Source organism: Eulemur rufifrons, chromosome 1 (genome assembly GCF_041146395.1).
Source record: "Eulemur rufifrons isolate Redbay chromosome 1, OSU_ERuf_1, whole genome shotgun sequence".
NCBI classification, from domain to species: domain Eukaryota; kingdom Metazoa; phylum Chordata; class Mammalia; order Primates; family Lemuridae; genus Eulemur; species Eulemur rufifrons.
Window position 1 is genome coordinate 73869410 of NC_090983.1, and position 13177 is coordinate 73882586.

The window sequence follows — 13177 nt, forward strand, 5'->3', positions numbered from 1 at the left end:
AAAAAGGAGAAGCATTCCCTTCCCCAACATTTCTGAGTGCACTCCTCCAAACACTAGTCTGCCATACTCCAAGGGCCGGGGAATGTGTCTACAGTCAAATGAGCTGGGAAATGCAATACAGTACATGTCCCCCTTGCTGAGTCCCATATTTACACTTGTGATAAATTTAACATTGTTTAACAGAGCATCTTCCCAGATAATTTGGCCACATAGCCCTTTTCCCTTTGCCCACCATTAATAATACAAGGGACTGTGTCCCATGGGACACATTTTGGGAAATGCTGTCCTGACCCAAACACAGACACCTTCCAGTCATATCTACAGAAATCCAGAGGGTAACACCTGTGCGAGATGATTCTATCCTAAAGAGGGCATTTACTTTCATTATCTTGATATTTCAAGCAAACCATCCAGGTAACTAAGTATTAACCTAAGCTATTAAAGAATAAATAGGGCTCTGCTTACCATAGGAATGTCATTTAAATTGGATAAGATCTTCTTTAACATCTCCACAAGAGGAGGAAGGATAAGACACATTGATTTGGGGCCCAGTGTGTTCCCTCAAGACTCAGTCCACAGCACTTACCTTGATGTGAAACTCCAGGTTCTCATCCATGGAGTAGATATGGTCAAAGATATCATGGGCGATCCTGGGAATGATGCCCATGAGCTGAGGGTCATGCAGCTTCCCCTGGTGGGTGAAAACACAAGCAGGCAGTTAAAGAGTGCTGGGGAGCCTGCGAGGGCGAGAAGGGACTATCCCTGGGTTTCTTAAACAGAACTCCGTGGAGCTGGGAGCACCCACGTGTGGACTGCCGGCTCCCTGGGGATCTCCCTGACATCCGAACAGACCACAAGTTGGTAGAATAACTCAACATGTTGGTCTCTGTGCCCGGCAGGGGAGCGCTTGCTCTGCCAGGTTCTAAGGCCCCACAGTATTCCCTCGGGGTGTAGGTGGGTAGTGTGGGGTGAGGACGGAAGGGAGCAGAAGGAATGAGAATATGTGGGTTTTGTTCTTGAAGATTTACAAGCTGACCAGAGCCTGCAGAACCTTATTCTGGAAACACTTTCAGTATCACTTTACAGAAACAATCAAGAAAATCCATTCTCACTTTCTTTTTAAAATCTATAATCCCTAGCCTGAGTTGTTCCGAATCATTTTGGCTGTTTTTAACACTTAAATCTACTTTTAAGATATTCTCATATTCTTTTTTTCCTCCTTTTTCCACTTTTATTCATTTTACCTAAGGAGCGGGGGCGGGGGGGGGGAGATGAATTCTTCTGCTATTTGGACTGTTACTAAATCCATTTTTAAGGACAGAATTTGCCACCACTGAAGACTTTCAAAAAGAGATGCCATGGGACCTGAGAGCAATTCCTAGAGCAGAGTTCAGAAGTATTTAAAGCAACAGTCTGAGCACAGCCCTAGGTACACAGCCTCCAGAGGCCTTTGCATAAGCCCACAGCCAAATGGGCGCTGAAGTTTTCATGTATGTATTAAACACATCAGCGCGTAAACACATAGTCTACATGTCTAAAGTGATCAACAGAGAATTTTCCAAACCTTTAGGAAGTTGTAAAACTCTAGGAACAAATGGAACTGGAAGAAAAACACAAAACCCAGTTTGTTGTTTTAGTCTTCCCAGGATGCCCACCAACCTTTACAATTTTGACTTACACCCTCACCCCAAATCTGCCCAATACGTGGAAGATATGCTTTGTTTTCCCCTAATTATACCCTTTTTGTTTTCTGCAGGGCTTCACCACATAGTACCTCTCTGAAAGTGACTTTCAAGTCGATGTTTGAGTGAGCAAACACAAGGACTCACACGAACCCCAGCACTAAATACAGGCCATGCAGCACTTGGCATTACGAATCCTCCTTTGCACACCTGATTCCTGACTTTCCATTCCAATGAAAGCAAGAGAAAAGCTGAATTCAGCTAAGTCTGGCCTCTGGAAAATGGGTACTTCTTTGGAATGCCCTCATCTATTAAGAATCCTAAATCATTGGATATGTTGCTATTGTTTTTTAGTTTGATTACATACTCTTTAAAAATAAGGATGGCCGGTGCATATGTATTTCCCTCCACTGTTTATGAGACTTAGTATGGTATTTATTACCTATTTAAGTTAAACAGGATATACAAAGTGTTTAGTGACATGGGAAGTGCTTAATAAAAGTTATCATTTTATCATTCAGTTTATAGCAGGTTCTCATTAACAAATTGTTGGTGTTTATTTGACCTAAAGAGTCTGAAAACGCATTTCTACCCCAAATAATTAAGATACATCTTAGGAAAACAGCACCAAATGACTGAGACTGAGAGTCTCAAATCTTGAAAATTTAAATCACAGTGGCCATCATAAACGCGTAGCAAATCAATGACCCCTCGTGCTCTGGGCTGTGGAGACTGTTGGCAGAAATGATACCGATGGTGAAAACACAGATCCCCGTCTGGTCAAACACCACGACTGCACTCAGCCAGTGAAAAGACCTCCCCTACCCAAAGCCTCCAGAGCTCTTTCACAATTCACAATAATCTTCAGCTTCTCGGTCCAGAGACGAGTGATTGATAATTTAAAAATCATTTATAATCGACTCGAGTCTGTTTCCCCAGCTGCTTTCCCTTTCAGTGGATGCATCTCCCAACTGACTTCTGGCTTACGCACGTGTGGCCGTCCCTCGGTTTGCTCTGTCAGGGTAAGAACAAGGCAGACCCAGGATGAATCTGGGACACTCCCTACCTGGGCTCCCTGAAGCCCTCACCCCAAAATCAATGAGAGAAAAGTGAACGTTCTCATAATAATGTGTGATATACATAAAGTGTGTGTATGTACAGGTGTGTGCTGTGGGGTGAGTATGGGAGGGCGTTTGTGATGTGTATGTGTATGTGTGGTGGTAGGTGGTATGTCTGTATTGTAAATATGTGGCCTGTGCTATGTGTGGAATATATGTGGAATGTGTGTATGTATATGTGTATGTGGTTGTGTGTCTGATGTATGTGGGTTATGTTTGTATGTGTGCATGGGTATGTGTGTTGGGTGGTGGGGTATGTTTCTGTTGGGAGAATGTCATATACGTAGAGGGTCTCTTGTTGAGTGTGTCTGTACATATGTATGCGGTGTGTATATGTTTGTGCGTATGTGCCTGTGTGTGATGTATGTGGGGTGTGGGGATGCGGTATGTAGTATGCGGTATATGTGTGATATATGTAGGAGGTATCTCTATGTATACATGTGTGTGGGGGGGATATGTCTCTGTGTGTGGGGTGTGATGTATGTGGAGTGTCTCTGTATGGGGGGTGTGTGTGTGGTATGTATATTTCTCTGTGTATGTGATGTATGTGGGGGGCATGTGGTATGTGTGATGCATGCAGGGTATGTCTGTATGTGTGCATGTATGTGGGGGGTATGATGTATGTGGGGTATCTCTGTGTATGGGGTGGGTCTGTGTGTGTGTGTATGTGTGTAGTATGTATAGTCTGCATGTGTATGATACATGTGGGGTGCGTGGGGTGTGTCTCTGTGTATGTTGCATGAGCGAGAGGTGTTCCCTAAAGGTCTTTACTGCTTCGACACTGCCTGCCTTGCAATGCGACTCACAGCACAGACCACAATGCAGTGACCTCAGGCAATAAAAAGTGGCAAAGAAGCTGAGAGAGAAAGAAACTCAGTAACAGAAAAGTCCTGGCTGGTGTACTACGAGATGATTTCCTTGAGGGACAGCCAACATTGAGGGACGAGTGAGGTTAGGGCTGGACAGAGAAGACGCAGGCAGAGGGTGAGTGAGAGTAACGCCGGCGCAGGAACTGAGAAAGAATAGTGCCTGTTAGAGATCTGTGAAAGCGCCTTTTGGCTGGAAAATCACGGAAGAACTTGAGGAGGAAAGACATGTACTGCTTCATCACCTTGTTTCTCCCAGAAGACAAAGAGGAGAAACACTTTCATAATTGCATTCTGTATAATTCTCCTCAAAAACTTGCCCCACTGAATGCGATCTTCTAGGAGCCTGTGTGAAAGAAGAAACAAGACCCAGGCCGTTGGCCACTGCACAAGACTCTCTTTGTTCCGGCCCCAGTTGCCTCCTCAACCTCCCAAGCACGGCAGAGTTTCCAGAACACTTAAGATGGGAAAGCGGGCAGCCCGTCAGCACACGAGCACCAGGCGCTCAGACAGGGTAGTGCAAAGCCACTTGGCAGGCTTGGCCTGGCGGCTGGGGAGCCTGCACTGGTCAGATGGCCTCCAGGTGTCCCTCTGGGCAGGAGGAAAAACACAAGGTGTCGCCATCCATCTATCTCAGTGTGCAGAAGAGGACAACAGAGTAGGGCATGGGGCCAAGAGAAGCCCTTCCCAGCATGACACACTGAACAAAAGGACAGTCCCCTCCTCCCAAGCTGCAGCCGGCAGCCCTGTCGCCTCCCCAGTGCCAACCCTGGGGATGGGCTGCACAAGCACAGGGCCTTGGGCCTGCTGGTGCCACCAAGCCTAGCACCAATGCTGTCCAGCGGTTCATATTTTTACTGAAAATCAGCCTTAAATGCTCCATCTTGAGACGCTAATCTTTCCAGTTTTATGTAGGCTTATCTCTTTGTTCCCCTCCATAGAAGGTAATGGAATCACCACTGGATGTCAGACCAAAAATAGGTGGATTAAAATGAAAAACAGCTTTGAAATGTCACCACTCTGTCCACTCAAAGAGTTAACATCCCCCTCTGAGAGCCTTTGGAAGATCACAATGTATAATTCCCAATGCATAAAATCCTCCTTCCAGAGGATGCAGAGCCTGCAGGGCTTGATTTAATTACATTCCAGGGCCCTGGATTTCTCGGTCTCCTACAGTCTCTGTGATTTCAGTTTGGGGTTCCTCCTTTCCTCTGCTTTCCTCTTAAAATACCCCTTACCTTTTCTCCAATCTATAATTACCCTGCAGAAAAAACCCAATTCAGCAAGGGGGTGGGTGGCACTGGGAAAAAACTCACACCCACACCACCTCCTTCCAACTACAGGCACAGGTATGTGATCTTCAAAAGTCACAATAAAGAAAAGCAACTCATTACAATCAACCTTTTGAAAGTAACAAAGATGAAGAGGCAACAGAATCTAGGGAAGTAGAGGTGAGACCTGTACAGGTCCTCACGAGTCCTCTCTGGGCAGGCATCGTGTCATTGCCCTGCAAGGCACTGAGCACTCAGGAGCCTCTAATTTAACAAAATGTCTCCTACTTTAGCTGGCATAGCTCTCTGCCATCACCCTATCCCCATCTATTCACCTACCAAAATCTAACACTGAGGAGCAGTCTCTTTCATGATGTCTTACAGTTTAAATTTATGACTTTCAGCAAATATCTTATTAATATTTCCCAAAGATAAATGAATATCAAGGCACCAATGGTCACTTTCATAAGCATTCCTTAAGAGTCTGGGGGATTTTAAATATTGAGGGTTTTTTTGTTTGTTTGGGTTTTTTTCCGGTAGTGTCTATAGTTTGGTAACTTCTCAAAAACCTCAAAACTGATTGAATTCCTCACTAGACACCATATCTCTCTCTCATGTGCTTTATGACCTATGAAGGAGATTTGTCCACAGCTACTGGAGTGGGTGGGACCCAAAATGTGTAACTGCAACTTTTCTAGCACCTCAAAGGTCAAGGGTCCAGGGTTCAGTAAGATAGAGAGAGGCAAGGGGACAGGGCAGGAGCATGGGGACAGCAGGGCCAGCATCGCTAAGGTGTACTGCTGTAGGGTGCAAGACTTGCAGAAGAGGAGCCGAAGCAGCTCATGTGTCAGGGAAAAGGCCTGCTCGGTGGAGAAGAGGTGACAAGCCTCGTACTCCCTTTAATCTGTGCAGTGTCTGAACCACTTTGTCTTCAGCGAAATGGGTGAAAGAGAGTCAACACCACAGAAATGAGACCCCCCAGCACCATACCCTGCACTGGAAATCAGTGTAAGGAACACCAGAGCCCTGAGGATTTTTAGCCTCTCGCCTTTGAAATCTCCTCTTCAATAGGAATGATTCATAAGCGAAACCGACTCTGCAGCAGCCGTCTCAGTGATATTCCCAGGAGGGGATCGCAAATGAAAAAACCTAAGCTTGAAGGATTAAGGATTCGTCTTACCCTGCTGCTGAATTCCCCAAACTTCCTCTGTGCAGCTTCTTATAATAACCACTCTCTCTACCTCTGCTCACCTGTCAGGTGGGCCTAACCTTTAGCAGAATTATCAGGCCCTGAAGGCCTTACAGGAGTCTGTGATAAAAAGAAGGAAAAGAGGAGGTAAGGGAGGCCAGTTTGGTCTAGTCTGCAGACGTACCCTGTTTGGAAGATAGCCTGAAGCCACAGAGCTCCAAGGCCAACAATCCGAGATGGGGTCACACCCTCAAGTACCCACAGGGACCAGGGATGTAAGTTAATGAGGAAGGATGCCGAATATAAGCTCATATGCACTCCTGGTGTGCATGAAGTGAGCTGACACTGGAGAGCCAGCCCACACTCACAGGGTAGCCACGGCCACCACACAGGTACCATTTTAACAAATACTGAACACATATTTTATCGAGCCTCTCTTAAGTGACAGCTGCTGGTTCCATGCACTAGGTGATGGCTGCTGTTCCATGAAATGTTAATAAAAGGTAAACAAGACAATGAAGTGAATAGTGAAGCCTGGATTTTACAGTATGGTGAAATTCACTCAGTGTTGCTAGATCTTCAGAACATTCAACCTAAGATGGAAAATCAGAATTGTGTGAAATCATCCCATTTTAAACACTTGCAACAATTTAAAAAAAAAAAAAAAACACTGTGCAGGCCAAACAAAAATATGTCTGTGGGCTGAATTTGGTTGACAAGCCAACTTTTAAAAATCTCTGACCTACAGTTTTAAAATGTATTCTAAGGAGACTCTCATCCCCAGAGGCCCTCCTCAAGGTAAATGATTTTCACAGCAGGCTCCCCTTGTTGGGGTGGGGCTGGCATATCCACAAGGATGCTCACACCACTGTTTAGCTTGATGCGTATTTTTTCATTGAATTTATTATTACCATTTTGATGGAGCTATCAACAAATGGCTTTTTAAAATACTAAATTCCTGAGACTTTATTACTTACTGCTATTTTAAAACTCCTCAATAATAATTAATAATAAATACTTGGCCAAACATAACCATCTCTATTGCCCAGTAAACAAAGCCACATGCACCTCGGATTTTGCTGGAAGCACTAGCTCCACTCAGTCACCTCGGAGATGGACATTAGAGCATGCCGCAGTCTTACCTCCATGGTGTGGGTTTTTCCTGATGAAGTCTGTCCATACGCAAAAATTGTCCCATTATAACCTTCAAGGACATCTGCAAACAAGAAAAAGAAATTAAAATTAACTCATTTCTTTGATCATATGCTGGTGTAGGCTGCATATTTTAAGATTACATTTTCCAAATGGCCCATCTCATTTTTCACACAGATGATATCTTTCAACTCCATGTGCATTTTAAGCAGAATTGTGAGATAAGAGCAGAAACGCAGGCCTCTGCTGTTCTACAAATAGAAAGAAATGGACCCACATTTCTGCAGAATATATTAATGAGGAAGAAGGCAGACATACTTCCTCCCAGTATCGTCAAAATTAAGACAGAGACATTGGACAGAAAACTTTTTTTCAGTAGGATACTTGAGTTTTCTTCTACAAGTTGATCTCTTGAGATCAGTTTAGGGGAAAAAAAAATAATATTATCCGTGCCCTAAGATTCTGGAGTGAGGTGGAGAATAGAATTTCCTTCCTGAAGATTTGATTTGGGTCAGTTTAAACGCTGGCTCAGGCCAGTTCCTTGGGGAGGTTTCTCCCAAAGGCCCCTACCATAGCTAGGGGAGGAACAGGGCCCCCTTCTCTATACTAAGCCCCACAGTGACAATCCAATCAGCCTGAAACCAACCCTGACTTAAATCTAATGTCTTTGTGTCTGCGGGGACCGTGCTAGCAAGGTGGCCCAGGCCCATCAGTATCGGGAATTTCTTCTAATTATACAATGAGTGCACTGTGCAAACCTCTCCACACTGCAGGTCGGCTGCCACCTCACACAGGGACAAGGGGAGGCGCGAAGGTGGAGGCTGCTTTTTGCTAAAGAGCTGACGATTATCTGTGGGAACTCTTTCAAAGCAGCAGAGGTGATTAAAATATATTTTGCACTCATTTCCCTCCTGCTTTCCTCCTTCATCCTGGAAAACATCACGGAGAGCGGAACAATGCATCATTAATATCCTTGATCTGCCATTCTGCATAAGAGGAGGAAGTCTTTATTCAGGAAAGGATAGTGAGGGCAGGAAGAGGAGCCCCATACGGAGGAGTTCTCTTCAAGGCCATGTAAAAAAATCAAGCCAGGCAATCAGCTCCATCTATTTCAGGCCCAAAATAGTGTTTGGGGGAGGGGGTCCTCTCTGAATTTTATAATGATGCTGGTTTGTTTCTGTTTTGCTTTGCTGAGTTTTCTAAAATTTTTAAAACATACATTTGACTGCTCTAAGGTTGTTGGAATATGAACTGGGATAAGGGGGAAAAAAAGCAGGACTTTCATCTAGGAAGCTAAGAAAAGAAAAATTAAGTGGCAAGATTTTTTTTTTAATCCTAGCAGCCTTCAAGAGTGTGCATCAAGTTATACTGAGAGAGAGAGAGGATGGAAGGGAGTGGAGCGGGGAAGGAGAGGGAGAGAGAGAAAAAGAGAAGAGGGAGGGAAAATGTTCACACGTATCAGACTTCTGGTAACGGTTTCCCTGGTAACAGTGAGAAGCAAAAACTTGAAGAAGTCAGCATAAGGGTTGAAGGTTCAAGCTTCAGTTTTCACATAAATGCCAACTTGCTCAGTGAAAACTGCTCAGGCTGGAGCAGAATGCTCCAAGAATATGATATGCTTTGAAGGACCCAAAGGAAAGAGGTCCTGCCCTTAGGTTGTATTTTTAAAATTCCATATTCAAAATGCAAACAACTCCAGACAATTGGAGTGTTCGCCACAATCACAATACTAAAGTTTCTATTTAGTAGAATTTAAGCTTCTCCCCCCAAATCTAAAGTGCCTTCCTTTTCTTAAACCACTGTGTAGGAAGCACTCTGGACCCATCAGCCCAGGTGTCAGAACAGCACTGAGGACGCCAAGGCCAACGGTCCAGCCAGCCTGACATGCGCTGGCCACCCTACAAGTGGCCATGCATGCGGGAGGCCCCAGAGAAGTGGCCTGAACAACCTGCCACACCCTGAAGGCAACTCAGCCCAGAGCCCAGGCCCTGCGGACAGGAGAAAGTACAGAGCCAGCTCCTCCTCCCAGGAGGCAGGGGCCACACCCGAGGCCCCCAGGCGAGTCCATTCTCACTGAGCACAATCCTACTGAGTCTTAGTTGATCATGGCTCAGGAAACTCCTGCGGGTAAGGAGTGGGTCAAGGACATGGAACCAATGAGAGCTCAGCCACAGCATCACTTGTGGACTAAGGAGCTGAAGCACGCACGGGACAATACTGGGCTAATCTCTGCTTCGCGCTATGGCAACACTGATTTCTTCTCCTTTTTTTTTTTTTTTTTCCCCAAGAAAAAGAACACATAAAACCCCATTAGAACAAACTCTGTTAGGACTTTAAAATATTTACAATCACGTTACAATTAATGTATTGTTGGAAAACCTCCGGTGCTCAAGGTTGAACGGAGCCGATGTCGCCCTCTGTCGACTCAATTCGGAACTAGAAGGTAATTTTAAAAGAAAAGATAAAAAGCTCTCTGAAACCAGTTTCTCTATTTCCTTCCCAACTCCAGGGCTGGGGGGTTGTTTGTCCGGTCCGTGTGTCCGTGTGTCCCCGCACGGTCACAGTGTGTCTAGGGATGGCCGCGAGGTGACGGGCGGTGCAAGGAGCCGCAGCCTCCGCGCTCGGAACCAGCCCGCCCACTCGGACCCACAGCTCCCGCGGAGGAACGCGCATGCGTCCGTCTCGGTCTCTGTCTCAGTCTGTGTCTGTCTCAGTCTGTGTCTGTCTCAGTCTCTGGAAACAGAATGACTACAGCTGCAGTCGGCCACACTCCACGCCGGAGCCTTCCTTGGCGACAGCGTCCGGCGCTCCCCGCTGCACCCACCGCCGGCAGACAGCCTTCTGTCTCCGAAAAGTCGCCTTGACTCTAGTTTGCTCAGTTCTGAGCCCAGGTCTTGCTGGAGCCAAAGAGCTCCTTCCACTGTCAGCTAAGAATTTGGGCAGGCCCCGATCGATCGATCTACACGCCCAGAGCTCTGGAGGAGGCGCTGTGGCCTCCTACCAACCCTCCAGGCGGAGAGGGGGCCTGTCGGGGCGTCAGGGTTTGGGGCGCCAGGGTTTCTGGCCCTAGTGGCTGACGGGCCACCCTCAGCTGGGAGGCCCAGCAAACTACTCCAGTGGGCCACCCGGGAGGATGTCGAGGCGGTCCCGCTGCACACCAGCGGCCAGGCAGATGCCAGCCCGGCAGGCCTGAAGGGCAGTCGCTGTGCCCAGGCCAGGCACGCCGCGGCTTCAGAATGGAAACCCCTCATCACTGGGAGGCCGACAGGGCCACCACAGGGCACGGGAACCACAGTCGCTACTGTCTCTGCTCTCCCCTCCTCCCACGCCATTCCCATCCCTGTCTTTGCAATGCTTAGTTAATAGTCCATATGCCCTAATAGAAAAGAAACAACTCGTAAGATAATTGTCATCAAGGCGGGTGCAGTGGCATGAGCCTGTAGTCCCAGCTACTCCGGCAGCTGAGGCCGGAGGATCGCAGGACCCAGGAGTTCAAGCCAGCCTGAGCAACATAATGAGAACCCCATCTCAAAAATAATAATAATAGTAATAATTGTTATCAAATGCTCAGTGTGAGCTCACCAGAAAACTGGGGCAGGGTAGTGCAGAAGAATGTAAGTCAGGCTCAAGTCCCAGCACTGTCCCCTTAACTGATCCGGCCAAGTTATTTGCTTCTCTTAGCCTCAAATTCCTCTTTTGTACGATAAGAATAATAATAGTTACCCTTCATAAAGTTTTATGATTTAAAATGAAACAACATATGTAAAATGTATAGAAAGTGCCTGATAAATGGCAGCTAAAAAAATATTTTTCTTAAGAGTCATATATAACAAAATAGATCTGATAATATCATCCTAAACTTAAAACCGTCCATTGGGTCCACACTGCCTACAGGATAAAGTGTATCAGTTCCCATCAGGCTGCTCCAGCCTAACTTTTGCAGCCTCATCTCCCACGACGCCACTCTGCACCCTGTGCCACTCTAAGTTGCCCAAGCATAATTTGTATCTTTATGCTTTTACTTTCGCTGGTGCTTCTGCTTAGCCCTGCTATGTTATATAGTCCTCAGGACCCAGCCTTTCCCAGAAGCCTTCCTTAATTCTCTACTCCCTCTCCCTACCCACCAAAATCTATATAAAGTGCATTCTTTTGTGCTCCCGTTGCATTTCACACACACTCATTAAAGCACATAATGCCTATGTGTATGATAATTATGTATGCATGCGTCTCTTTCCCTATACTCAAAGCTCCCTGCAGACAGTCTTATATACCTTGGTGACTCCAGTCCCTAGCAGTGCTTACTGCATGGTAAGTATTTAATACTACGTTCATAAATGAATGATTAAAAGAAACATCTGAATGAAGTTTAAAGAAGGCAGAACTGAAAAACAAGAAGCCTCCTCTAGCATCTGGACAGTCCACATCTAGTTAATCTGGAAAGCAAATGCCTCATGCCTTCTGTACGCTAGGACATCGTTATTGGTACTTCAACAATAGCATCCAGTAATCACGGTGGCTAATTCCTAGGTGGCCACAGGAGCCTAGCTATTCACTGTGCTGGTAGTCACAAACCCCACAACCTCTTTAGAAGAAATAGAGGAGCCTAGCTATTCACTGTGCTGGTAGTCACAAACCCCACAACCTCTTTAGAAGAAATAGAGGAGCCTAGCTATTCACTGTGCTGGTAGTCACAAACCCCACAACCTCTTTAGAAGAAATAGAGGAGAGTTCAGGCAACATTTTGAAAAACACATACTACACAAAGATGGAAGCATGAGAGATGCCAGAACTCTACAAACAAACATCTGAAATATTTTTTTCAAGCCCAGTGAAGTTGTAGGGAATGAAAACACAGAGAATAAAGCCATGCCGTTAAATGGCATCTTCCAGATTCTCCAAATCATTAAGGGTTTTAATAGACTTGAAAGGAAAACTCGCCAGTCCCCCACATTATCATGAGTCACTGGAACTATAGTGACCTTCAGAAGTCATCTGATCTAATTATTGGTCTCTCAAAAAAAAAAAAGACCTCCACCATACCACCTTCTAATCCCGATTTAGACAGGGCTCCTCATGGCAAGATCCCTCAGCTGTACTCAGTAATCTGTTCCAAGGAGTTCTTTCTGATCTCTCTCTGTTTTACCTTGCTGAGGCAGAAATACATGGCCACTTCTCACACTAGCCTCGGTGGATATTTTTAAAAGTTCTATCAGGCCTTCATCACTCCCTAATAATTTCTATTCAAGAGAGAATAAGATACTCTTATTGCTACCAAATGAGTATGTTCATACTATATTTATGGTGTCCTAGAATGTCTGTTTATCATATCATGTCAGAGCCTGATTTTACTCTAAATAGTATTCTTTGTGGCTCACTACATATTGGGTCTCAAGTTATCCAGAGTTAGGTCATATTTTCACAAGACCTGCCCAGGGACTGCTCATTTCTGACATTTCATACAGTAGAAAAATCCAAATATTAAAAGGGACCCAAACTTCTCCAGTGAATGAAGACTCAAAGATTATTACTACAGTTTGTTAATCACAGGATTTGTTTTTTAAATGCAGTGCATTTATTTCTCATTACGCCAGCTTAGGGAGGTCAGGATGCATTAAAATGGCCCTCATGCTTAGCACAGCATGTGGTAAACACTATTTGCTTCTGAGAATGAAGGGGAAGAGAAAAAGGAAGGAAATTCTGGCACATATGTGATTAATCTTACTTTAATAAAAGTATGAATGAGTCTAAAATAGAAGGGAAGCAGGGCTGAGCAGGAGCAAACCAAGAAAGATACACTGCAAAAGCAGAGAGAAAACATGTTTAGATAGAAAGAGAAGCAAAAAAGTAAAAGTAGAGAGAACACAAAAATTACCACCAGATATAGGCCTATACTACAAAT

General features: G+C 45.3%; 1 protein-coding gene across 4 annotated transcripts in view; it reads right to left on the reverse strand.

Moving 5' to 3' along the window:
* KIF5C (kinesin family member 5C) overlaps positions 1-13177 on the reverse strand; it is a 155381-nt gene that overhangs the window by 82101 nt on the left and 60103 nt on the right. For all 4 annotated transcript variants that reach the window (XM_069457879.1, XM_069457712.1, XM_069457798.1 and 1 more), the window contains exons 3-4: positions 7269-7342; positions 587-691 (exon numbers count right to left, since the gene is read on the reverse strand). In XM_069457879.1, the coding sequence (XP_069313980.1) occupies positions 587-691; positions 7269-7274 (111 nt within the window). In that variant the 5' untranslated portion in view covers positions 7275-7342. The remainder of the gene's footprint in view (positions 1-586; positions 692-7268; positions 7343-13177) is intronic.